The sequence below is a fragment of the Camelina sativa genome, chromosome 5, assembly GCF_030686135.1.
Source record: "Camelina sativa cultivar CO46 ecotype springtype chromosome 5, ASM3068613v1".
In the NCBI taxonomy this organism is placed as follows: Eukaryota; Viridiplantae; Streptophyta; class Magnoliopsida; order Brassicales; family Brassicaceae; genus Camelina; species Camelina sativa.
In genome coordinates, this window is record NC_141884.1 from 33,616,161 (window position 1) to 33,643,908 (window position 27,748).

Genomic DNA, 27,748 nt, shown 5'->3' on the forward strand with positions numbered 1-27,748 from the left:
TTTTTAATTTTTAATGACCATTTTACCCTTAGATGAAAATTATTTTATTCAATAAAAAGAAAAACAAAATTTTCCCCCCAAAAAATTTCCGACATATTTTCCCGCCAAAAAATTTTCAAATTTTCCCGTCAAAAATTTTTTTGTCAAAAAACTTTTGATAAAAAATTTCGAAAAAAAAAATTTTCCCGCCAAAATTTTTCCCGCAAAAAAAAATTTACATGGTTTTTAAAAGGTTTTATAAGGTTTCTACCTTATAAAAGCCTTATAAACACCTTGTAAAGGCTTTTACAAGATTTTTTAAAGAGTTTTAAAAGGTTTTTTAAACAACTTGTAAACGCTTTTACAAGATTTTTAAAAGGTTTTTAAAAGGTTTTAAAAGGTTTTTAAAAAGTTTTTAAAAGGTTTTCAAATGGTTTTTAAAAGGATTTTTAAAAAGTTTTTAAACACCTTCTAAACCCTTTTACAATGTTTTTAAAAACCTTGTAAAAGTTTTTATAAAATTTTTAAAGGTTTTTAAACACCTTTTAAATGCTTTTAAAAAGTTTTTAAAAGCGTTTACAAGGTGTTTAAAAACCTTTTAAAGCATTTACAAGCTTTTTAAAAGCATTTTCAAGGTTTTTAAAAGCGTTTACAATGTGTTTAAAAACCTTTTAAAAATCTTGTAAACGATTTTAAAAGTTTTTTAAAAGCATTTACAAGGTTTTTAAAAGGTATAAATTTCAATATTTTTGGCGGGAAAATTTTTCGATTTTGGCAGGAAAATTTTTTTTTTGGCGGGAAAAAATAATTTTTTCGGAAAAAATTTTCGATTTTGGCGGGAAAAAAAATTTTGGCGGGAAATTTTTTTGGCGGGAAAATATTTTCGATTTTGATGACTGTATATTCTTGCTGTCACTCAAAAAGGGTAATTTGGTCATTTTGTATATAAAGAGGGGTAGTTTTAAAAATGGTCAACATGAAGGGGTATTTTTAAAAAGAGATATGGAAAAAGGGGCATTTTTGAGAATGCCCCTTTTTTTTTTCTTTTTTTTTTTTCTTTTTGTCGATGTGTAATCTTATTCTTATCACACAAGTTATTTATTTACGTATTAGTATACTTTTCTTAATTTATGCAAACGGTTGGTTTATTTAATAAAACAAAATAAAACAACTTACACAAACTCTAGTTATTCCATTAATTCGTCAATGCTTAAACCATCGTTTTTTTTGCTTTTAATTTATTGTATTGCTTTGCCTCGTCATCTCTTACTAGTAAAGAGTACTATTTGGCAGTAAGAGATACTCTTTCCGTACCTACCACCACAAAAATAATAACGATTACGTACCATATGACCTACCAAAGTACCAATACCTTTTTTTGGTTTTAATGTTAAAGAAGTACCAATATCTTCTTACTGTCAATTTCTTTAAAGCTTCATTTGACAGTTACTTACACTTACACATAAGATAACACGTTGGTATCTCAACAGTACATACTACAACGTTACCAATTAAACTTGGCGTAGTTAGAAAGTTTTGACAAAACCTAGGCTCCACCGATCCAAATAGCTTTGATTAGAAGCATGCAGTCACCAAATCCCAAGAGACCAGGGTTGGAAAGATTGCATAGAATGTGGCCGATCGAGAGACATGCATTTGCATTGACTTACAAGCTTCACGGGGACAACTCTTTCGAAACAGATCTCAACTTTGCCCATCAGAACTCTTCCTATCGATCGGATGCTTCATAAAGTTATTCCAGTGTCAAAGGAAAGAAAACAAATAGTTAGTTTTGTATTATCAAGAAGCATATATGAGGCGTGTTGTATTTTACCAAAGTGACCGTAAATATGAAGTTGTGTACATGTGGTTAAGGTTTGGTTAACTTAAGGGAATAAAAGAAACTTTAAACTATCAAAAGTCTGTATATATTATGTCTTACAGCACAAGATGTCAGAGCCCATTTTTAATAACAACTTTTCTGTTTCTATATTTATTTTTGAAAACTTCGACAAGGATAAGTAAGCAAATGGCCGGTTCCTTTTTTCTTTTATTCTCCCAATTGGTTATCACGGGTTGTTGAACACTTGGGTCCAGTTATAATTAAGGAAATGGGTTCGTCATCATTATTATCATCATCTCTGCTAGAAAAATAGTCTGAATTTGTTATCACAGATTGTTAACAGGTTATGTCTATGGACTAGGTTATGTTGAGTTGAAAAATAAATTTTGTTAATTAATTAATTTTTTTTTACGCTTTTGTTTTTTTTTTTTTTTTTGTTAAAATTTTTACGCTTTTGTTAATTTACAAAAGCGTAAACAAATCATAATCATTGCGTTTTACTACTTTAGCTTATATGAACGTAGGGAATCCGTAAAGGGTAAGCAATATCAAGTTTCACAAAAACTTGTTGGTCGTAATATAAAGTTTGATAGTACTAATTAAACATTTTGATACTATTATTATCTTTTTACATGAATTTGAAAATTGAAAATATATATATATATATATATATATATATATATATACTCACGTTATTGACAAAAAATAGTAGTAGACCGTTTATACTGTAGTAATAATTTTGTAATATGGATTAGTGTCGCTGAAATATGTATCAGGATCATTGACATATGGTTTCAGTGTGTTTAACATCGAGATGTGGATTGATGCATCAAGATATGTATTGAATATTGATAGTTTGGTACATGTGTTTTGGTATTAATTTCTTATATCGGTCACTGTCAGTATTGAAAAGGCTTGTCTGGCATCTCAAAGCATCTCCAAGATATTCCCATAAGTACAGTATCTTAGTAATGAAATAAAATATTTTAATGAAATTTGTTTCCCCCCTTATTCTTTGAATTGCATATCCCATTTATATAAATAATTTAGTCAACCATCCGGGTTAAATTAAATCCCCTTTTTAATAAAAGAGAAGTACAAAACATAATTTTTTTAGACTTTATATTTTTAATACATGATTACAAATGGTTACGAATAGGTTATAGATAGGTTATAGATTAATTCATATATTAATATTAATGGTTACATCTAAATATTAGAGATATTCCAAATTGATAATTGATATATTAATGATAACAAATAAAATCATGAATATTCCAAACTATATTTTTGGAAGATTTTAATCATATATCACGTTGTTCCAAAGATCTTTAAACACAATATTACAAATTTATTTTCCATAGATTTTGTCGATAGACAACAACGTTAGCCAAAGATAGATTACGAAATTGATAGATTGACTGGTTACAAGTTAAATAGTGGATTACAAGATATATTACGAAATAAAATTTAACCATTGTTATAGCACGTGTACTTATTTAGAATTATTAACAATATAAAACTTACAAAATAGGTGTTTTTTTTTCAAACCTTCATATTTAGTATATGATTTTATTGCATAATGTTTTATCCAAAAAACTTTTAAAAACAATAATATAAACTATATTTTATATAAAAATATAATATAAATAAAATGAATTTTAACTCGTGCTATAGCACGGATCTTAATCTATTCTTATATTAGAGCAGGTTGGTTTAATATTTTCATTAAATTAATATTTTGCGGATTGGTTCGTCCAAATTTACATTGTGAGTTTATACAAATGCAACTTTACAACATCTTTTTCTTAATTTTTTTACTACTTCTACATAATCAAATTAAATTATATATCGATAAATATTTTTCAGCACTATAGCGAAGATCTAAACCTGGTTTGAAGTGAATTTTTAAAAATTATTCAATTAAGATTAAATGATTCATACATTTGATATATCTTATGAATAAATAAATAATCGATGGAGCACTAAAAAATGGTTGTGAAATAGTTCATGTATTTAGATAAATTATCTAATTAGATAACACAACTATTTTATTCTCTATTTTATAATTAATTGCTAATGCCAACTATATATTTTCTAATAATTTATGTGTCAACGCCTAGTAAAAAGTTGGAATAAATTTGGTTATATAATTTGATAAGATATATTTTATTTTATTTTCTAGTTATAAAATAAAATATATGAATAGCGCACATGTAATATAATCTTAATTGAATAATTTTTTTATTAGCATATGAGACAATACTGGCACAAATGTGCTGGCACAATTGAATAATCGAATAATTGATTATTTATTCAGAAGATATATCAAATGTGCTGAACATAGCACATGTAATCTACTAAAATTTTTCAGAAGTATCTAAACTTGGTTATAAAGAAAATTCAAAATGCCTTAGTTTGGTAAACTTTACATATCAAAAATCTTTTATGTGTGTTTGACAATTGGTTTTCAAGAAATAGAAATATGTAGTATTTGGAATTGGCAAAAAAAATGAACAATTTTCAGAAAAAAGAAAAGAAAAAAAAAGAAAAGATAGTACAATTATTGTGGGTTTACCAACTCTCTTTTAATATATAGAGAATGTTTATACTTTAGGAAATAATATGTATGGTGTTGAAATGCATTTAATAACCTGTGACAACCTGTTCCATGTACCCTACTAGCCCTCCACTAGCTGCCCCAACGGACCGTGCCTGGACTCTACTAGCAGTGAGAAGATGTTGTCAGATTCAAATCTGGGTCTATACCAACGAGTGCGAGAAACCCAGATTCGACTTGGTCTAGTCATGGTGAGATGAGACGATTAAGAACAGAGAAGAAGATTGGGTGACAAAGTTTCAGAAATTGTAAAGATGTGGTTTTTTGTGATTTGGTTGTTACTTTTCTCTTTCGCTTCTCATTTTCGTTTGATTTTGAATTGGATTAGTAGCTGTTTTTTTTTTTAATTTGTCTTCCTCTTGTTCAAATTTGGTTTGGTAATATATTATGGATCTAAGAGGATTTGCAGCGGTGGTGACGTGAAGAAGATCGGAGATTATTTCTATCCCTCATTCCAGTATTGACGTAAGCAAATCGTCAGGTCTAATTTCATTCTCCCAGAAGCTATAATTCAAATTTATGGTTTTTAGTTAAGTTGTGCTCGGTTTTTTTTTGTTTGTCTCAGATGCAGCTGAAGCATGAGCTGAAGTAAAAGGGTGTTGAAGAGTCATTAGTTTACGGTGAGTAACTGAATATGAATGATGTTAGGATGTCAACTCTGTTTTTACCTCGATGATGAGTTTGTGTATACTTGTGAAATCTCTAATCAAAATGCTGGATTCGTTTGCTAATGTAAATTGTAGTTGGTGTTTGAGCAAATTTTAACCTTCAAGTAGGAAGCTTTTTGAAAGCTTTTCCACTCTCAAGGTCCTCGCTTCTTTTATTCACTCTTTTTACAGTGTGATTTTGTAGTAATAATACTATTCTCATGTAGCAACTTAAAGTGATGAAGAGTTGATAAGCTTATGAGTTTATTTATCTTTTAATCGATTCTTATGAGTCCGCTTCCTATCAATTTGACATGGACACTATTGAAGTCAGTAACCTGAATAGGCAATTTCTATTCCAACCTTCTCATGTTGGGCACTCCAAGGCTAAGGTATGCGCTTGCGTTTTCACTAAGCCCAAGGGAATCCAGTTCATAAGAGAATTCATGTGACCATATAGAATCAAAGTTGTTAACCAAAGTTGTTTGAGTTTGTTAAATCCAGTTTAGGAGGTATATGCGAGCGACCTGAGCTCATTCTCCCTCGCTTCAAGGTATATGTAAGCAGCCTGAGCTCATTCTCCCTCGTTTGTGTTTGTTAAATCCAGTTTAGGTATGTAAGAAAACTTCTTTCTTCTCCAGTTCAGCTGATTTCTCTCTGCTGGTGTCATTAAGCAACCTAAGCTCATTCTCCCTCGCCTTAAGTTCCTTAAGAGATGCTTCCATCAGCTCAGCTTCCTTTCTCCTTGTCTCGGTCTATGTGGTTTGCTTCAGGTCAATCTTTAACATTCATCTCAAAAGCAAAAGACTTCTCATGCATATGGGGAAAGCAAAGCAACCTCTTTTTCCCTCGCTTCAAGCTCAGCCATTAACCCTTGATGTTTCTGCATTTCTCCCATGATACCTCCAATATTTACTTTCTTTTTTTACTAGTATGATGTATTCTTATTTTTAATTATGATTTTAGTTTAATTTTGTAATACAGTTTTTTTATGTCATGGTTTCATAATAATAAATATAGTATTTTTTATTTTTAATATAATTTTATTCCAAAAACAAACTGTTATTCAATAACTTACATATATCTAAAAATAATTAATAAATAAATAAATATATATATATTATTTTTAATAATATATATATATATAATGCTGTATAATACAATATTGTTTAATTACATAATCATAAATTAGTCGTTAATTAGTCACTAAATTTGGTGGCTATATTATACCTATTTTGCGTAGTCGTAAAATAGTCGTAGCGTAGTCATTAAATTTAGTGACTACATTACGACTAAATTTACGACTATGCAAAATAGTTGTAATGTAGTTGCTATTTGGCGACTAATTTTACGACTATTTATTTTAGCAACTCTCGATTTACGACTACTGGTTTTAGTCGCTATTTAGTTGTAACACACCGTTTAGAGACTAAATAGTGACTAATAGTGCTGTCGCTATTTGCATGTTTTCTTGTAGTGATTGTCTCATATGCTAATTTAACAAAATTGATTTTTTTTTTTTTTTGAAACACAATAATGAAATCATTCTTTACAACTCTTCTTGTTTTAAAGTTGCCTTATTCTTGACAACACAATTTTAAACCATAGTTTTGTTGTTGATTGGCAAGGTTCTTAAAAAGTTTCCCAATCCCAAAAGCCTTAAAACTGAACCATTCATGTTCTTTGTTTTTTAAGCTATAGAACGAAAAAAAAACTTTTTGGAGTCTAATTTCTAAGCCACCAAAATCTTCGAACCAAAATTTTTTTTTGATATTTTTTTTGGTTTTTTCTCCAACTTAGGCTTTGAATGGTAAAACAGAAAAAAGCAGATCAACCTGTAAAACAGTTCTCCTATCGTTAAGTCTAACATTCAAGAATTTTTTTACTTTTAAAAATTATTGCAGATGAACTGTATGCAATTCATATTTTTTTTGTTTTTTTGTGGTAAATACAGGAAAAATACATGTAGATCTGGTCTACAGCTTTTTTGATGCTATTCACCCTTAATCTGCACTTGAACAGCCAAATATTTGATATACTTTTATTCTGCTTGAACCACTTGATCTGCACTGCATGATATGCTTTTTTCGGCCATAATCTTACTCCACAAACTACTACAACCAATAATAATACCTCCATCATCCATGTTCTGTCTTTATCTTACACGTGCTGAATTGTAATATTTTATTTAAATGACTGATTTAATGATAAATGATTTATTTAGCTTTTAAGACGCGGAAACGTGTTTATTTTTTTATCCTCGAGTCGTGACGCCGCGTATCTCTCGATCTATCTATCTACTACTCGAGCATTACTCATCAACCAAAAGAAAAAATAAAAACATTTATTAATTTCACACTCTTAAAGTAACATAAATACACGACACAACTTCCCATATCTCTCTAACTAGAAACCAAAAAAAGAAGAAGAAAAAGATGAAGAAGAGTATCGAAGCTCCATTACTCTTGAGCACCAAACAATCACAAGAAGAAGATAAAGAAAAAATAAGATGGGAGAAGATGAAGAAGGTTGCTTCAATGGCTGCTCCAATGGTCGCTGTAAACATGTCTCAGTTCCTTCTTCAGGCAACTTCAACAATGATCGTTGGTCACCGGAGTGAACTCTCTCTAGCCGGAATAGCTCTTGGAAGCTCTTTTGCTAATGTCACTGGCTTTGGTGTTCTTGTAAGCAAAACTTATGAATCTTTTTTTTTTTTTTTGGGTTGATTTAATTTTGTTACTAATCATATTTTGTATACTATATAGTTTGGACTTTCAGGTTCATTAGAAACACTATGTGGTCAAGCATATGGAGCAAAACAGTATCACAAGCTTGGATCTTACACTTTCACTTCAATAGTGTTGCTCTTGATGATCTCTGTTCCGATTTCGATTCTTTGGATGTTCATGAACCAGATCTTGCTTCTACTTCACCAAGATCCTCAAATAGCTGAGTTGGCCGGAGTGTATTGCATCTGGCTCATACCGGCTTTATTCGGTTACTCTATTCTCGAGTCTTTGGTTAGATATTTCCAGTCACAAAGCTTGATTTATCCAATGGTCTTGAGCTCTTTAGCTGCTCTGTCTTTCCATGTTCCTCTCTGTTGGTCAATGGTTCATGTATTCGACTTTGGAGCCAAAGGAGCGGCTGCGTCTATCGGTATCTCTTACTGGCTAAACGCTGTTTTCCTTTGGGTTTATATGAAACGCTCTAGCCGTTGTGCTGAAACGCGGATTTTTATGTCCAAGGATGTGTTTGTTCATACAAATATCTTCTTTCAATTTGCGATTCCTTCTGCAATGATGTGTTGGTAAGTATGTAAATCTTTATTAAAAATTCTGATTAGTTTGGCTTTTATGGTTTAAACTTTAATGGATTAAGATCTTTTAATGGATTTTTTTTTTACCTTTAGTTATATTTAATTAACACTGTTTTTGTTTGTTCTTCCTTTTCTTCAATTAGCCTTGAGTGGTTTGCTTTCGAGGTAGTTACTTTGCTGTCTGGTCTTCTACCCAACTCAAAGCTCGAGACTTCGGTTATTTCGATTTGGTAATGTATCGAACCGCAAACAAAGATATACTCTGTTATTACTTTTTGTTTTTGTTTCATTTTCTAAGTTTTGATTTTTTGGTATTGAGCAGCCTTACGACGTCTTCATTGCACTACAATTTGGTAAATGGAATTGGTGATGCAGCAAGGTTTGTTTTTACTTTTTATACTTCTAAATCTAAATTTTCATATTATTTCATTTTTTCAAATAATTTATTTTTCATTTTTGTTGTTGTTGATTTAGTACCAATGTGGCGAATGAGCTAGGAGCTGGGAATCCACGAGGGGCTCGTGATTCTGCTGCAGCTGCGATCGTAATTGCAGCTGTTGAGTCAGTTGTTGTGAGCTCTAGTCTCTTCATGTCTCGCAGTGTGTGGCCTTATGCATATAGCAATGTGGATGAAGTAATTAGTTATGTGACTGATATCACTCCCATTCTTTGTATCTCAATCCTCATGGACAGCTTCTTGACCGTCCTTTCCGGTTAGCATTTCTTTAACCATCATCTATGCTTTCGTAACCCGAGTTCTTTTTTCAATTTTCGTGACCGTGAACCGTATATATAAATGTATTGTTTTGTTCAGGGATTGTGAGAGGAACAGGGTGGCAAAAAATTGGGGCTTATGTGAACATAACCTCTTATTATGTTATTGGTATTCCCGTTGGACTTCTTTTATGTTTCCATCTTCACTTCAATGGGAAAGGACTTTGGGCTGGTTTAGTCACAGGATCAACATTACAAACTCTAATCCTGTTTCTTGTTATTGGTTTCACCAATTGGAGCAAAGAGGTGATTGCAACCACGTAACTCGCTTCGGTTTTTGTTTCTAATCTTTCGTCCGATTTCTCGAGCTAATATTTGTTCCTACAATTTTTGTGAAAATTTTTGCAGGCAATCAAGGCTAGGGAGAGAATAGGTGACGAGAAAGATTTGAGACATGACTCACTCCTTAATTGAAAGAGATACAAACGATGTGATTTTGATTGCCTTTTTTTGTGTGAGTTTGTTTAATAATCTTCAACGGGTTTTGGATTTGTTTAAAAAAATGTATGGAACTTAATGAGGCATGATTGTAATTTAGTTTTTTTTTTATTTTGAGAGAAAAATTATACACATTCATAAGATATCTAGCTAATGAGATTTGGTCTATACTGTAATAGATAAATTAATTAAGGAGAGTAGTAATCAGAGCTTATTGGTCCAAGCGTCAATCTTCTATAGTAATACCACTTGTTCAAGTCGGCCAAAAAAAATCTGAACCCAAGAATAGTAGTTGCCTTGAAAGTATATAACAAATAAAGGGAAAATTATAAATAAAGGATTTTTTTCTAAAAATTTGGTCATCTACACTTTTTTTTGAAGATTGTCAATTGTGACGAAAATACCCCTACTAATAGAAATAGTAAAATTTTTAGGAGTTTGAACCAATAAACAAACAGAAAACCCATGTTAGTATACAATTGTGAAAAAAAAAAATTGAAAAAAAAATGTTTTGGCTGTTAAAAATCAGTTTGTAAATTGCTGATTTATGGTCTAAATTGTTTAGAATAGACTTTCTACGATTTTTTCTCTTTCTGAAACATTTAGATTGTTCATTCTACAGTTTGTAAATGTTCTACAAAGTTTAGACGGAATATTTGTTCTAAAAATTTCAGAACCTGAATTTTGTATGTTCTACAAAATTAAGAATATATATTCTACGTTTTTCTTCATTCTACATCAATTCAGAATTCGTTTTCTACGTTTTACCCTATATACTAAAACAAGTAGAAGATATATCATAGAAATTTTTAGAATTTGTAATCTGTAAACCTTAGAATACCCTAAAAATAGAAAGAAAATAATTTAAATAAGGAAAGTGAATATTTTTAAATATTTTTTAAATATTCTTAGGGGGGTGTATTCAAACCATGATTTTAGAGAATTTGATGGGATTTAGAAAATTTAGAATTTTGATAGATTTTAGGGAAGTTCATATGATTTTCTGTAAAATTCTTTCAAATCCCACCTAAAACCATGAGATTTGGATTTCTGTATTTTTAACTAAACAAATCCTCCAAAATCCTCCAGAATCCTAAAAATTATTAAAATCCTAATCCACAAAACTGTTTTGAATAACAGTGGATTTTAAAGTAGATTTTTAAATCATCAGTTCAATAACAGTGAATTTTAATAGACTTTTTAAAATCCATGATTGAATAACATAGAATTTGTAAATTTCACACAAATTACTTAAAATGTCAAGTTGAATACACCCCCCTTAATTTATAGTTAAGATTTCGTAATTATTTAGATTTGTTCTAATACATTTTAGAATGCGTATTCTAAATTATTTAGAAGATAAACAAATTAAGAAAAATCGACATTATACCTTAACGTGATCGGTCACCATCTCTTCCACCTTCCACAAAAGCTTTCACTTACCTGTTTATGATGCAAATCTATGTTACTTGTGGTGTATGGACACTGGATGCCAAGAAGGAGTGGAGATTTATTGATGATGAAGAACGTGCTAGATTACTGACTTTGCAACCCACTACATCTCTTGAAGAGTTGATGAAGAGTTGAAGTTTATGGTTTCAGAAGACTATGAAATAGAGCAAAGTATGTTTGATGTGGAATTCAATTATCTACCCACAGAGGTTAAAGTTGATTGTCCTCCTGTTGTATTGACAAATGATAGAGGTATGAAATTTTTTCTTGCATATCTGAAAAGATAAACATGATTCGGTTGTTTGTTACATTCAAAAGAGTAGTTAATGGTGATAGGAGTAAAGTCCAGTTCGATCTGAATAAGTTCCCAGCTGATGGTAGCGATGGTTGTAATGTGGAAGTTGATGTGGGAAAATCAGTAGGTATTATTTCAAGGAATTCACCTAAGCTGACTAATGATGTATTAGAAAAGCGTACTGATGCTAATCTTGGTGATGCTGCTGTTTAAAGTTGGAAGATTCAATGGTAAAAAAGGGTGAATATTTTGAAGGGTTTTTTCTCAATTTCTCGATCCCTTTTGTTTTCTTAATTTGTCGAGACAAAGTTACAATTTCATTATTTTCTTAAGACCCATTACAAAAAATTAGGTCCACTAGATTTATTTTCTCAATTTTCCTTATTTCGATTTTTACTGATTTTAAAATTTCAGGAGACAAAAAAACAACAAATTTTATCTGAAAATATAACTAAGAGTATAATTAGCTATTTTTATATCCAAAATCCTATATAGATGGCCAAATTTTTGGAAAAAGATCCTTTATTTATAATTTTCCCACAAATAAATAAAGAAATCAAAAAGCAAATTTATTACTTTCTCCGGGAAAAAAGAAAAAAAAGTTTCATGTTTCTCCGACAAGAGAGATTAGGTAAGTGAGATGCTCATAAGAGTCAAGGTGAGTAGGTGACTGTAAGTCTGTAATGGTACAAACACGTGGAAGCATATTCCATAGGACGGTGAAATGATCCAATATACATTAATAAATATCATTCCAAGAAACAAAATTGAATATGACTTGCAAAATCATTACAAGGAGGTTTCACTGTGAAATCAGAAATGAATCCAGCCGCGCATCAGTCCATGTTCAAATCCAGTTTGTATTGGTTCAGATTTCATGGACGTAAGAGTCACAGAGCTTCGAACAAATGAGCTATACGGGCCCGGCTGTGTCAAGATCAGACACTACACAACTGATTTAATGTGTTACAAACTTACAATTATGTCTTTTATTAGTTCAATATTTATGGTTTTTTGTTCAAATCAAATTTAATTGACAGTAAATGAATTGACCTATGTTATTTTATATTATTTTTTAGTGAAGTCAAATTTCTAATATTGGATTTTTAATACGCCCCGTTTAAGTGATGGTTTTTTGGTCTTATTTCAAACCGGGATATTTCAGTTAGAGTCGGATAATAAGTCTATTTTCTAAAAAAAAACTCAATATTTGATATGTTTCGTAGGACATTTACCAAGAAAAAGATAATAGAATGACTAGATGATGAGAGTGTTGGACTCATATCTACAAACACTAACTTATAAATTATAATGTACTCAAATGTCAATATTAACATTTTTCTGAATGAGAAATGAATGTATAAAGTAGGGCATATATTATAAACAAAATTGTTCTTGTCCCATAGAATAAAGTACTCACCAAGCGTCGATAGCTCAATTGGTAAAGACTCTCTGGCAAAGTCTAGAGGTCGCCGGTTCGAGGGACGGTGTTTGGGAGGAGACCATATAAACTCTGGTCCTTGGCCTGAGATGATATACGGACCTAGGCCCGGAACCTTTTAATAATTCAAAAAAAAAGAAAATAGAATAAAGTATTCCACTAATATATAAGGTAAGGTTTCATATCCGAGAGTTGTGGCCTTTTGACGATATATTTGTGCAAGTAGAGTAGGAGAGAAGAGTTGCTTAAAACCAGACGCCCGCTGCAAGTCATGCCAGGCTTGGGCGGATGGGTAAGATTGGGTCATCAGATGGGCTTGGGCCTAATATTTTCTTACCCAGATTTATTTTATATTTTGTACAAAGCTATTTGCTTTAGTCAGAATTAATTACTCCTCTAATTAAGTTTTCTCCTAAACTAACAAAACAAATGCCATAAACTCCATAATTCTTAGGCTAGATGGAAGGAAGAAAAAAGAATCAGAGAGAGTGCTAGAGTGGTTAACGTTTGTTTATTTTCTTAGATATTGTGACATTATTGTTAAAAGATTCTATGACTTCCTCAATATATTTGGACCACGAAAATTGTCATCTTATTCGGAAAATTGTTATCATAGCATTGAAAATGCAACATATGATCGCAACGCTTATTGTCCGTTGATTGGTAGTGTAGCCACAAACACGGCTTGAACTTTTAAAACAGATGATATTGCGATCTGATGTTGCTAACGATCACCAAAAAAAAACAACGTAAAAGATGAAAACGAAAACGATCTCAATCACGAACCATAGGGTGAACGAGCAGGATTGTAACGAGCAGGATTCTGTCAGGGTGCACCATAGGGTGAACCAAACAATTTATGAGAGTTAATTACGTTGCCAAATATGGGATTGGTGAGTTTTCGCCATTGACTTTTTTTTCACTGTCACTATGAAAATACCATTAGCTTAAAACCTGTTAGATTATATATCAGATTCTGTCCGAAAATACCATTAGCTTCTGTCAGGTCCACCAGCTTCATAAATATTATAAATTCTCTACATCACATCTAGTCAACGTTTTTAATCTAAAAAGGTTATTAAGAAAAAAAAAACAATCGGTCAACGTTTTTGTATTAACTTCGTCGGGAATATCATCGTCATATAACTCTATTTTTATTGCGACCACGTCTGTCTCTGCGTCGTTGTTTAATTAATTTCACATGGACATGGTCAGCGACGAGTTCTTTATCTTTCCCCAAGTTTTTCATTTTGATCCATCCAAAGTTTATTGATTCTCTCAAAAATAGTTTGTGATCATGGAAAAGGGCTTCTCGTTGGTGCCTAGAGAAGAGCTAGAAGAAGATCAGACGACTTATTATATGTCAACAGAGATGATGAAGAAGGTTAGCTCCATGGCTGCTCCAATGGTGGCTGTGGCTGCTTCTCAGTACCTCCTTCAAGTTATCTCTATTGTTATGGCTGGTCACTTAGACGTTCTCTCTCTCTCAGCCGTGGCCATCGCAAGTTCTCTTACTAATGTCACCGGCTTCAGCCTCGTCGTAAAGTCCTACTCCTCTCTCTTTCTCATTTGTATAACTTCTCCATAGGACAACCCTGGTCAAAAAACAAAAAGATTAAGATCACCAATTTTTTTTTACTTACTTAACTTTTTATCTTATTTTTATAATGGTTTTATCTTTAGGACCACCAAATGTTTTTGTTTCTTTAAAAGGTGTTGTGAATAATGAATTTTAAAACAAATTTACACACTTTTTCGTTTACCCAAAAAAAAAAGTTACACACTTTTCAAACTATGGGAGTGTATAAACTATTTTTATTTTCTTAACTATGACTACTATTTTTATTGGACCTACCTGCTGACTTAGATGGTTAGTTTGGATTGGCAGGTGCGTTAGAGACACTATGTGGTCAAGCCTTTGGAGCAGAGCAATATAGGAAAATCAGTGCATACACTTACAGCTCAATGATATGTCTTCTCTTGTTCTGTTTCCCAGTCTCACTTTTGTGGGTTTTCATGGACAAACTCTTGGAGCTTTTCCATCAAGATCCTCTCATCTCTCAGTTAGCTTGTAGATACTCGATCTGGCTCATCCCGGCTTTATTCGGATACTCTGTCCTTCAATCTATGACTCGGTTTTTCCAGTCACAAGGATTGGTTCTTCCTCTCTTCTTGAGTTCTCTTGGAGCTCTATGTTTTCACATTCCCTTTTGTTGGCTTCTTGTCTATAAACTGAGGTTTGGAATCATTGGTGCCGCCTTGTCCATAGGAGTTTCGTATTGGTTCAACGTAATTTTGCTTTGGGTTTTCATGAGACAATCTGCTCTGTATCGTGAAACTATGAATCTTCAAGCACAAGAAATCTTTTTGAGCATGAAGCAGTTCATCACCCTCGCGATACCTTCTGCTATGATGACTTGGTAATAAAACCCCTCTTAACACTATAAAGCTTCTTGGTTTTGTTCTTTATTGGGGGATTCATGATCTTTGATCTTCTATGGACTCCTAACTCTGATTTTTTTCTCTTATGTTGTATGTAAGTAAAGCCTAGAATGGTGGTCGTTTGAGCTTCTTATACTGATGTCTGGACTCTTACCAAACTCAAAGCTAGAAACATCGGTGCTATCCATATGGTAATGCACATATATCACTTTCTAAAAATTGTAACATTAGCCTTCTTAACCTTTTGATCGTTCAGTCTTTTTTCTTTGAACAGTCTAACAATGTCGTCGCTGCATTACGTTTTGGTGAATGCAATAGGAGCAGCTGCTAGGTTTGTATATATTCCCATTGTTCATAAGAATCTTTATTTTTTTCTTTTTCTTGGAAACTTCTTTTAACCAATGTTTTTTTTATATATATAATAATAGCACACATGTCTCAAACAAGTTAGGATCTGGACATCCAAAAGCAGCTCGAGCCGCAGCTAATTCTGCGATTTTTCTCGGTGTTATTGACGCAGCCATAGTAAGCATCACTCTGTACATCTACAGAAGAAATTGGGCTTATATATTCAGCAACGAGAGTGAAGTCGCGGACTATGTAACTCAGATCACACCCTTTCTCTGCCTATCCATTGGTGTTGACAGCTTCCTCGCCGTACTCTCAGGTAAACGATTCACATCACACGTAAGTCTGTATACAGAAGAATACAGTAGATTAATGTATAGATCGACCTTTGCAGATGTTACTTGGCGATCAAGAAAGAAAGCTAAATTTATCTGTTATGAGAAACCCTAAATATTCTTGCTTCTTCAGGTGTTGCTAGAGGAACAGGGTGGCAACATATAGGAGCGTATGCAAACATAGGATCGTATTATCTGGTCGGGATCCCTGTGGGTTCAATCTTGTGTTTCGTTGTGAAATTGAGAGGGAAAGGACTTTGGATCGGTATATTGATTGGCTCTACTCTACAAACTATTGTTCTTGCTCTTGTCACTTTGTTTACCAATTGGGAACAAGAGGTATATCTTTTCTCTTTTTTGCCTTATATATTGATTATCTTTTTTCGTTTCTTGTTTTACTATAGTGTTTTAAACCTTGTTTTGATTTGGGTTTTAGGCAGCGAAGGCAAGAGACAGAGTGATCGAGATGACACCACAAGTGAGGGAAACCATATTAAAAGAGGATGTACAAGTTTTGTTAAAAGATATTTCAGAAAATGTGTCCGGTTAATAAGATATTTCACGTAACGTACTAGTAGTAATATTGTCCGGTTAATTTTTGTGTGTTATCAATTTGGCAAATCTAACGGCTGTTGATAGCACTTAAAAATTTTGGATTCGTAGAATAATAAAATTTGAGAATGGAGATGCAGTATAATTCTATAAAACAAATTATAGAAGCTATATCTTATATAATATGAGAAGGTTTTTCTCAACTTCTTCTAATAACATGACACTTGGCTTCTTATATATCTGACACATGTCCTCATTTTCAATTTAATTCAAAACATTGGGTTAAAGAAACTTAAATAGATCCATCTCAATTCCCTAGCCAACAAGATATAAACTCATTTCAATTTTAATTCAAAACTATGGAGCAAAGAAACCAAAGAAACAAAAAAAATAGGCCTGTTCCCTAGCCAACATGACTAATTAAAAAAGTTAAATATATTTTATTTCTTTTCCATGCCTCTCTGCTTCTACGAACTTGGCATCATTTCGAAGCATCAACTACATAATCCGACAATGTATTAATGCTTTACTTATGGTTGGTTGTCCCTCATTTCTTACATCATCATCAATTCTATCATCTGCTTTATTCCTCTTTGATGACCTAATTGGTTAAAAATCACATTATTTATTATATAGAAGTATTCAGATTTATCTTTCTCTACCAAATCTTTAATTAATTTTGGTTTTTTTAATTTAGTATTATTTCATAGCAAAAATCTCTATAGTTTACTTTTGTTAAAGAAAAATTAATCTATTAATCTATTTTGTTTTTACGATTCATAAAATTTTTACTTATTTTTTGATCGCAACTGGAACTTTATTACTTTACTATTTTTATCGGTTTCACATGTCAATATTTACTATATATTAAACTATAATAAAGTAGAGTTGTGAGAAATTGTCATTTGGCATTCCTGTATTTTTTTTAACATGTGTCATTTTTTTCAATTTTAATGAAATAAAAAGACACATTATTGCTAATCTAAAACTAAATTGTCTACACACATTTTTTTAATTTGGGACAATTTATTTGTTCAGTTTCTTTAGATTTACATTTACTTCTCTCAATCAATTACCTTTATGACATTATGGGTGGACATTTTCTTTTGTTCAAACTGTTCATGTTGAAATAATGCATATGACCAAATTAATTACAATTAATATGCTTTATAACTGTATTTATTGCCATGAATGTGACTACTCAGAATAATGTGTCAGTGAAATTCCTTTTCCCATCATTTCCCATGGTATTTTTTTAAAAATATTATTTCTTATGAAGTTTTTTTTTAAAAACATGATGTCTTGCAGTATGATGATTAACATATTAATTTCTCTAGGACTATTTGAAGAAATCGTTTATAAAGCCATGTCAATGTTTTTCTTGTTGATATCATAGTCTTGTCAATATTTATTAGCCTCTTTCAAAGGATTATGTTTTATGATAGTCATGATTTAAAGTTTTTGCATTGTTTTGTAATGTGATTTTTAACTTTCTAACTATAGTTGGAAGTCTTAAGTGATGAAGATGAGCCTAATCCTTGACTCCTAAAGCACAATATCTTTGGCTTTGAACATTCAATCATAATATTATTGATAAATAATAAAATAAGGATTTAACCCGTATTAGCACAAATTTAATGATATTTTATTAATTTCAACATGTCATTTTATAACCTATCTACTATATAACCATATTATATAGCATTTTAAAATTTATAATTTTACAGTAATATGTTCCATGGAGATTAGGAAATACATACATAAACACTTTAATGAATAAGTAAATTTGTCAAACATTCTCACATTATATTTTTCTGATGTAGTTTTAATGCAAACAACAAAAATGATAATCTGCAACAAAACAATTAAAATTATTCAAGAATACGTATTGAAATATGGAAAGATATATAAAAATAATAAAATTCTTCATAGGAACCTAATGACTGAAATTAAATAATCATGACTGAAAAAATTCTCTTAAAATGAAAGTAATTAGGGACTGAAATTTAATTTTATGGAAAACGGATTGAATTCTAATATTATGGAAAACTAATTGGTAATATCTAATGGGAAATAAATGAGTAAGCAATTATCAAATTACTTACATAAAATATCCCACCATTAGATTATATAAGATTAAAGGCCAGAAACTAAACCCAATAATAGAAACCCAGAAATTTAAATTTGAGTCAGAAATTTATGAATTTTGTTTTTGTCAATAAAAGATCAGCTCAAACGAGCCAATTGGGTGGAAAATTGTTTACAAACAAAACATGGTGCGAAGAGGTACGCGCTTGGCGTGCCAGAGAAATTTATGAATTTATAAGAGAATTTTGAGAACATGTAAACATCTACAATCTAACATAATTTAGATTCCTTTATTGCTTAACATAGTTGTAAGTCCCTTAGATTTCTCCTCTTAAGTCCTCTGATATTCAACTACAATATATTTCTAAGTTTATGTTTTGTAAATTTGCTTTGTTTTTCATTTTTAAAAGTTCTTTATCCCCATTACAAAAAAAAATATTTTACTTTGCATATTGATAAAAAGATTGAGCCTAATTTTACCGTGTAATACATATAGAAATAGTCAAAAGATCACATATTTCTTTATGCCTCTTTGGAATCACTTCCCAAACTTTACAACATCCTTTCGCATTACACGAAAAAACATTACAGAGACCTATTGTAAAATATTTAATATATATACACATATTGTAACCTTAATACTTTCATCATAGACCAAATTTAATTATCCAATAAATATGACTACGATGGAATCTAAGAGATCTTCACGGGGAAGCTGACCAAAGAGCTTACAGCGAAGGATGGAGACCAGTGGCGTATACACCGAGAAAAAACAACAAAGGCTCGATAGAGAAGGTACATTGGAGGTGATAGTTGCTGGGAACGATGGTGGAGAAGGTGAGTACAAGTTCGTTTGTAAGAGCTGTCGATTTATTTGGTGGGCCTGTATTTGGTTTTGTTTGGTTAGGCCCAATATTAAAACATAAAGATAATAGCTTTTAAGAATAAGAATAATGGAAGGACATGTGTCAGTTATATATTAAGCCAGATGTCATGTTATTATGAGAAGTTGAGAAAAACCTTCTCTTATTATATAAGAAACTTAAATAGATCCATCTCAATTCCCTAGCCAACAAGATATAAACTCATTTCAATTTTAATTCAAAACTATGGAGCAAAGAAACCAAAGAAACAAAAAAAATAGGCCTGTTCCCTAGCCAACATGACTAATTAAAAAAGTTAAATATATTTTATTTCTTTTCCATGCCTCTCTGCTTCTACGAACTTGGCATCATTTCGAAGCATCAACTACATAATCCGACAATGTATTAATGCTTTACTTATGGTTGGTTGTCCCTCATTTCTTACATCATCATCAATTCTATCATCTGCTTTATTCCTCTTTGATGACCTAATTGGTTAAAAATCACATTATTTATTATATAGAAGTATTCAGATTTATCTTTCTCTACCAAATCTTTAATTAATTTTGGTTTTTTTAATTTAGTATTATTTCATAGCAAAAATCTCTATAGTTTACTTTTGTTAAAGAAAAATTAATCTATTAATCTATTTTGTTTTTACGATTCATAAAATTTTTACTTATTTTTTGATCGCAACTGGAACTTTATTACTTTACTATTTTTATCGGTTTCACATGTCAATATTTACTATATATTAAACTATAATAAAGTAGAGTTGTGAGAAATTGTCATTTGGCATTCCTGTATTTTTTTTAACATGTGTCATTTTTTTCAATTTTAATGAAATAAAAAGACACATTATTGCTAATCTAAAACTAAATTGTCTACACACATTTTTTTAATTTGGGACAATTTATTTGTTCAGTTTCTTTAGATTTACATTTACTTCTCTCAATCAATTACCTTTATGACATTATGGGTGGACATTTTCTTTTGTTCAAACTGTTCATGTTGAAATAATGCATATGACCAAATTAATTACAATTAATATGCTTTATAACTGTATTTATTGCCATGAATGTGACTACTCAGAATAATGTGTCAGTGAAATTCCTTTTCCCATCATTTCCCATGGTATTTTTTTAAAAATATTATTTCTTATGAAGTTTTTTTTTAAAAACATGATGTCTTGCAGTATGATGATTAACATATTAATTTCTCTAGGACTATTTGAAGAAATCGTTTATAAAGCCATGTCAATGTTTTTCTTGTTGATATCATAGTCTTGTCAATATTTATTAGCCTCTTTCAAAGGATTATGTTTTATGATAGTCATGATTTAAAGTTTTTGCATTGTTTTGTAATGTGATTTTTAACTTTCTAACTATAGTTGGAAGTCTTAAGTGATGAAGATGAGCCTAATCCTTGACTCCTAAAGCACAATATCTTTGGCTTTGAACATTCAATCATAATATTATAGTTGTAAGTCCCTTAGATTTCTCCTCTTAAGTCCTCTGATATTCAACTACAATATATTTCTAAGTTTATGTTTTGTAAATTTGCTTTGTTTTTCATTTTTAAAAGTTCTTTATCTCCATTACAAAAAAAAATATTTTACTTTGCATATTGATAAAAAGATTGAGCCTAATTTTACCGTGTAATACATATAGAAATAGTCAAAAGATCACATATTTCTTTATGCCTCTTTGGAATCACTTCCCAAACTTTACAACATCCTTTCGCATTACACGAAAAAACATTACAGAGACCTATTGTAAAATATTTAATATATATACACATATTGTAACCTTAATACTTTCATCATAGACATATGTCAATCATTAGAAGTGGTATAAATTATAGTAGATTAACATGTACAAAAGCAAAACTACTTTTATATCGCATTGGTATTGTTTGAGTTGCCAATCATACCTCATGTCTATTTTCCTGTAATCCTTACTCCATCCGTCATTATGCCGAAAAAGCTTACACTATTTCCAATGGTTATCTATATTTTATATTTTACATTTAGGGTATAATTTTGAAGAGATATGGTTTAGTATTTAAATATATAAGATTAAAAGCATGATGCTATTTTAGTATTTTTAGAATTTAGAAATGATTTGCTAAATTTAAAACCAAAACTTATTTTTATGCAATTTGTGAAAATTGTCCTTTTTTAACACACTTCATAACTATAAACTGATAAATGTATGTATTTAAATTCTTTTCAAGGCATATATAAATAATATCATAAACGATTCATATATAATTTAACAAAATTTTATTTTATATACAAAATATTTGATTTTATAACCCACGCATCCCGTGGGTAACTTTCTACAAAACTATTGCATTTTTATACTACACCAAAACTTAGAGTAATTTTTTATAACTTTATTTACTTGGATTCATTTTCATTATTAAAATTTCGTAAAAAAAAATTTAATTTGTATTAGAATGTATAAAGAATAAATTATATTGAGGGATGTGATTGCATTTTTTACCTCACCAAAAATTAGCTGGTAAAATATATTTTTATTAAGTTCATTGTTGTTTACCTAAATTTCATATTTAGATTGTATTCATGTAAGTTATTTTCCAAAATTTTCATGTTTTTGTAGATGTCAGTGGTAATATAATTTGTGCAAACGCAAGAAAGAAAATAAAAAGATGGAGAATGCTTAATATGTCTTGAAAGTCTAAAGAGAGAAAAAACCATAAACACACTACTATGTAACCAAAAATTTCTCTACATGTTGAAATACTCTAATACTACATATAAAAGGAAAATTTAAGTAACACTAAACAAAAGAACCCAAAAAATATTGAAATGATCAGTATATTTTAAAAATCATTAAAATAACAATTGCTGAGTAAACAAATAAAAGAACTATAATATCTAAATTACTAAAATTCAAAAACAATATAAGCTAAATCCGTGCGTAGCACGGAATGACTTCTAGTATATCTTATATAATAAGAGAAGGTTTTTTCTAACTTTTACTCACACTGCAACATTTGGCATTCTCTTTTACCGACACCTATCATCCTTTATTTCTATTTTATTATTTAACAAATTTATATCATTTTCAATTCCAAATAGTCATAGTTCTCTTCCTAATGTTGGTACAATTGACATATATTTTTAAATCCACTTTTATATCTTAAATTTTTTTGTCAAACAAAATCAAATTATTTTATAATAAAATCTCATATTATGTATATGATAAGAAATGTAATATTCAATAACATTTACTAATAAATAACTGATATTTGATACATCCATTTTAAACATTTTTCTTACATTTTATTTAATTTGTCCTTCATCCTTAAAGTAAAAAAATACACTATTTTATAATAAAAGAAAATATCATAATAAAAATCATATCTTGGATGAGAAATGAAATAGTTTAAATACATGATTATGATTAAGCCTTAATGTAATTTTATAAACCTTAATTTTCACACGTTTTAAAATCATATAATATTTTCTTTCATTGAGTAGACAATAAAGTTAGTCAGTTCCATACTTCCTCTAAAATCCTATTAAATTATGATAAATTACACAACAATAGCTTCTTCTTTCATATCAATACACATATCAACATAAAATCGATCTTGTCAAGAGCATTTCAGAATTGTTCTCATGTTCAAATCATATATATAAGAAGATTTTCATATATGTTGACTTTCTTGATTTTCTATCTATTTATTTCATTAGAAAACTGTAAGTGACATATTTAAAATAGTATTAATTAAATCATTAAGTTTGATTATTCCTTATATGGAAAATATATTAAAATTTAATATTTAATATCATGTAGTGGGTTACAAATTGCTTTTACCATGCATTAAAGAGAGTAACTGTTAATAAAATATTAACAAATATTAAAACACAAATTGTATTACAGTTAATACATTAAAGTGTATTCATATGATGAAAGATTTGTTTTAAATAATTTTCAAATATCATTGGAGTTACATTTTAAAGAATTAATATGCAATAAATTGTATTAATGATTACTATTAAAGAAAGATAAAATATCATGTTGTTTTATATCTTTAAATTATATTAGGATAAATTGATTTGATCTTTTGACACAAAAATGTGAAGCAAATATTCTAATTTTTTTGTCAACAAATAATTATTATAATATTATAATATTATTATAGCTTGAAATTAGTAAAGAGTTTAATAACCATCACATTATATTTTTCTGAAATTATGATACTAATATTAAATCATTAATAATTGGAAATTTATTTTTTCCAAAATTATAATATTAATAATTCTTTTTTATTTGCAAAATTTTAATGCTATGGTAATTATGTAAGATATTGATAAATGATATCTATATATAATGACTAAAAGGATATTACATATATAAATGTCAATATATTTTTAGGACAGAAATATCATTTAAATATAGTGAATATGAAAAATAATGTATGTAGTTTTGAGAAAAATAAATTAATAATTGAGAAGTGAGGACATGTGTCAAAAATATACGCTGCCAAATATCGCTGTGTTATGTAAAGTTAGGAAAATATAACTGTTATGACACCAAATACCCTAATTTCCAAATTTGTAACTGTTAATAAAATATTTTGAACCTAAGAGTAACATCTATCAGACATTTACTTAAATACTTATACTCAAATTTACTCTCAAATATTAAAACTATATTATATAGAAGCCATGGAATGGAATCAATCATATATATAAAAGTACAGTTCTACTCTATCCTTATTGGTCGATTGTTATTAAATGAGATTTTAAATTAATTACCTTCGATTTCTCTCCTAACGTTATCATCGACCATCTCCTTAAATGCTGAAATTAACACAAAATCATAGCTTTAAATTGCGCTTTAAATTGCCTTTAAATTGATTACCTTCGATTTCTCTCCTTACGGTTTCATCGACCATCTCCTTAAATGCTGAAATTAACACAAAATCATTGCTTTAAATTGCCTTTCATTCGTCTCCTTTCATTCCTTAAACACAGAATCATTGTTTTCTCTCCTTACGTTTTCATCCTCCATCCCCTTAAATGCTATGTTAGCCGAAATTATCAAATCCCATATAATTGAAATTCACACAAAATCATATATTTAAGATTGATATTAAATTTGTTTCTACATTTACTGCCTTAAATGAGTTTCAAACGGAAATAATATTAACTGCTATGAGATCTATCCTTACGTTTTGGTCCATCATATCAAAATCCAAATTACCTCCACGATCCTCTTTAAACCCCACGTCTTCCTCTTTATTACACTCCTTAAACCTAAAGAAACGGTAAATCATAAATTCCCATATAAAGAACCAAAATCGAAAATCCAAAATCATAAAATCGGCTCATTCTATATATGATTGAACTTACCATATTCCAATCTAATTTAATACACAAATTTAAAAACAAGAAACAAAAAAAAATTATATTAATACACAAATTTAAAAACAATTAATTTTCACATTTAATGATATCTATCACTCTTTCATTCTCTCATCTTCTTCCACTACTCTCAAATCTCTTTTTTTGTTTTGTTTTGTATTTTTTTTGTTATTGTTGTTGTATGGGTTATAAAAAATCAAATCAAATATCATTGTAAAAGCTTAGTTTTAGAGTTTGTATGATATGTATATCTTATATATTTATTTTAATCTTTTAAAATGTTTATCTCCATTTTCTATTTTATATTAACATCTTATAAATCATTATTTTCATACTTCCTTACAATATTCACCACACAATAAGATCATAAAGTTGAAATGATCCATATGTAATTATCTATTATGTCTCTGGTTATCACATATTCATGTATCATTTTTAATAATTTATAAAAATCAATATAATATTTAAAGATCAATATAATTATCCATTTATCAATAAAGAATATTTTGTTTTCTGATCCAACTGATAAATCTGCAGAGTTCAATATAATATAGAGAATTTGTTAAAAATGCCCCTTTTGATATACCCCTTTTCAAAAATACCCTCTTTTCTGGCCATTTTTATTTATGTCCTCTTTTAATTTTTAATGACCATTTTACCCTTATATGAAAATTATTTTATTCAATAAAAAGAAAAACAAAATTTTCCCGCCAAAAATTTTCCGACATATTTTCCCGCCAAAAATTTTTCGAAAAAATTTTCCCGCCAAAATTTTTTTTGTCAAAAAAATTTTGATAAAAAATTTCGAAAAAAAAAATTTCTCGCCAAAATTTTTCCCGCCAAAAAAAATTTACAAGGTTTTTAAAAGGTTTTATAAGGTTTTTACCTTATAAAAGCCTTATAAACACCTTGTAAAAGCTTTTACAATATTTTTTAAAGAGTTTTAAAAGGTTTTTTAAACAACTTGTAAACGTTTTTACAAGATTTTTAAAAGGTTTTTAAAAGGTTTTTAAAAGGTTTTTAAAAGGTGTTCAATTGGTTTTTAAAAGGATTTTTAAAAGGTTTTTAAACACCTTCTAAACGCTTTTACAATGTTTTTAAAAACCTTGTAAAAGTTTTTATAAGATTTTTAAAAGGGCTTTAAAAGGTTTTTAAACACCTTGTAAATGCTTTTAAAATTTAAAACCTTCAAAACACAAGTGTTTGTATTCAATCATTTTATGTTTATTTCATGATCATAATCATTCTAGTTATAAATTATGGAACATTTAGAAATTAGTCTCATATTTTATAACTACAATGATTATGATCATGATATAAACATAAAATGATCAAATACAAACACTTACCTCCCATTTCACAACAATGACTTCGTCCACCGAGACCGAGGCACCGACTACCACACTATTGCAACTCTTGCTTAGTAAAGTTCATCTATTAAATATAACTTTTGAGTGTTAGTTGAAAGGTTGAGACTTTAAAGTGTAAGGGTAGGAAAATTTTGACATAGTCGCAGATCGTACATCTTTATCATAATTACGTTAACTTTTTCACACCTCTTTAACGATGAGAATAAATGACAAGAGCATCTTATATAAGAATTTTGACGTACTCTAATAAGACCCCATTTCACACATATCTCTTTTAATTGGTTTTAACTTTTTACAATAACTTAAAATGTAATGGCATATCTAAATTATATTAAAATTATAACGTTAACTTTTTTCACACCTCTTTAACGTTTTCTCAACCAATTGGGTTGCTCAACCAATTTCTCTCTTAAAAATAAATGAAAAATAAAAAAATTGGCCCATTTAGCTGAGAATCGTTACTCTGAGAAAGAGCGGAAGTACCTCTAAAGAAACGATATGTAGCAAATTTTGGTTGGATACTGATTAAATATAAAAGACAATTTTTTTTCGTCATTTTCTTCTTTCTTTTCCTGAGTAACTCTCTTTCCTCTCTCAATAAAACGGTGAAACCAGATTCAATCGATTCATTTTATTCGATTGAATCGATTGTTTTTTCCGGCATAAACACGTGAGATAACTATGGCGACCAATGAACCCGAGCACGAGCACAGAGACGAGGAAGATGCAGGAGCTAACACCGGAGCTCAGATTGCTCAAGTCCAATCGGTAGGCTTGAGGTGGTTCCTGTCACTACCGGCGAGGAAGATGTCACTACCTCTTTTTCACACCTCTTTGGAAAGTGTCCTAATAAAATATTTAAAATGCTATTTACACAAAGAAGACTGGGGAAAAAGTTTCATAACAACAAGAGCCAAAAAGATCAAAACTGGTCAACAAAGGCATTTTCTGAGAATGTTTGTGCAAAACTCCTTTTAGAAGTCAACGATATATGTATACTAGAAAGTAGCCCACGCGATGCGTGGGTTATGTATGCATTATTAATTTGAAATAAAAGATGAAGTTTCTATTCAATTCTATATGAAATGTACATGTAATTGTTACTATATATTGAAAATTAATTTTTATAATATTATCGTTTAACTACAATATTTTTATAGATATTTGTTATATGATGCTTCATAAAAGAATCATTTTGATAGAAAAAAAGTTAAAGTACACACAGTAATCAGTATTGTTGAAAATATTTAAACAATTTGTTACTATAATAATATGACCATTGTTTTAGTTACCGCAAAATCAATTTAATTTGGTATTTTCGTTAAGTAATTAAGATAAATTATATTTATTTACACTTTTTTTTTTGAAAAAACTGATAAGTAGTCTAAAAATAAAATTGTAAAACCTTACTATATAATTACTTTGATAGATAATCTAATGTTGTTCTATATATTAATTTTACTTTCATAATCTAAAAGTAATATTTAACAACAAATAATTTTAAAAGAAATACGTTCTCTTATAATCCATTTTAAATAATA

At 29.5% G+C, this 27,748-nt stretch overlaps 2 protein-coding genes and 1 long non-coding RNA gene across 22 annotated transcripts; all 3 read left to right on the plus strand.

Moving 5' to 3' along the window:
* Positions 1-4,447: 4,447 nt before the first annotated feature.
* On the plus strand, positions 4,448-6,125 carry LOC104773436 (uncharacterized). Of its 20 annotated transcripts, none has more exons than XR_015557666.1 (7): positions 4,448-4,716; positions 4,841-4,923; positions 5,008-5,062; positions 5,186-5,249; positions 5,424-5,481; positions 5,594-5,648; positions 5,731-6,125. It is a non-coding gene; the product is annotated as an uncharacterized LOC104773436 (long non-coding RNA). The 20 variants fall into 20 exon arrangements; XR_015557662.1 differs by having other exon boundaries at positions 4,841-4,907; positions 5,420-5,481; XR_015557659.1 differs by having other exon boundaries at positions 4,841-4,907.
* Positions 6,126-7,345: 1,220 nt separating this feature from the next.
* LOC104773435 (protein DETOXIFICATION 9) lies at positions 7,346-9,758 on the plus strand. The gene is made up of 7 exons (XM_087451022.1): positions 7,346-7,773; positions 7,855-8,399; positions 8,552-8,638; positions 8,731-8,787; positions 8,883-9,121; positions 9,223-9,428; positions 9,531-9,758. Exons 1-7 carry the CDS (start codon positions 7,525-7,527, stop codon positions 9,594-9,596), a joined length of 1,449 nt encoding a protein of 482 aa, XP_087307148.1. The 5' UTR covers positions 7,346-7,524; the 3' UTR covers positions 9,597-9,758.
* Positions 9,759-14,046: 4,288 nt separating this feature from the next.
* Positions 14,047-16,644, plus strand: LOC104773434 (protein DETOXIFICATION 8). The gene is made up of 7 exons (XM_010498043.3): positions 14,047-14,348; positions 14,684-15,228; positions 15,355-15,441; positions 15,525-15,581; positions 15,679-15,917; positions 16,067-16,272; positions 16,370-16,644. Exons 1-7 carry the CDS (start codon positions 14,106-14,108, stop codon positions 16,481-16,483), a joined length of 1,491 nt encoding a protein of 496 aa, XP_010496345.1. The 5' UTR covers positions 14,047-14,105; the 3' UTR covers positions 16,484-16,644.
* Positions 16,645-27,748: the final 11,104 nt, after the last annotated feature.

What these genes read in the sequence shown, in the direction of transcription:
- LOC104773435 (XM_087451022.1), top strand. Translation starts at nt 7,525, where the DNA reads ATGAAGAAGAGTATCGAAGCTCCATTACTCTTGAGCACCAAACAATCA. An exon ending in TCACTGGCTTTGGTGTTCTT is followed by an intron (nt 7,774 to 7,854) that starts GTAAGCAAAACT and finishes TATACTATATAG; the next exon opens with TTTGGACTTTCAGGTTCATT. An exon ending in GGAATTGGTGATGCAGCAAG is followed by an intron (nt 8,788 to 8,882) that starts GTTTGTTTTTAC and finishes TTGTTGATTTAG; the next exon opens with TACCAATGTGGCGAATGAGC.
- LOC104773434 (XM_010498043.3), top strand. Translation starts at nt 14,106, where the DNA reads ATGGAAAAGGGCTTCTCGTTGGTGCCTAGAGAAGAGCTAGAAGAAGAT. An exon ending in CCTTCTGCTATGATGACTTG is followed by an intron (nt 15,229 to 15,354) that starts GTAATAAAACCC and finishes ATGTAAGTAAAG; the next exon opens with CCTAGAATGGTGGTCGTTTG. An exon ending in ACATCGGTGCTATCCATATG is followed by an intron (nt 15,442 to 15,524) that starts GTAATGCACATA and finishes TTCTTTGAACAG; the next exon opens with TCTAACAATGTCGTCGCTGC.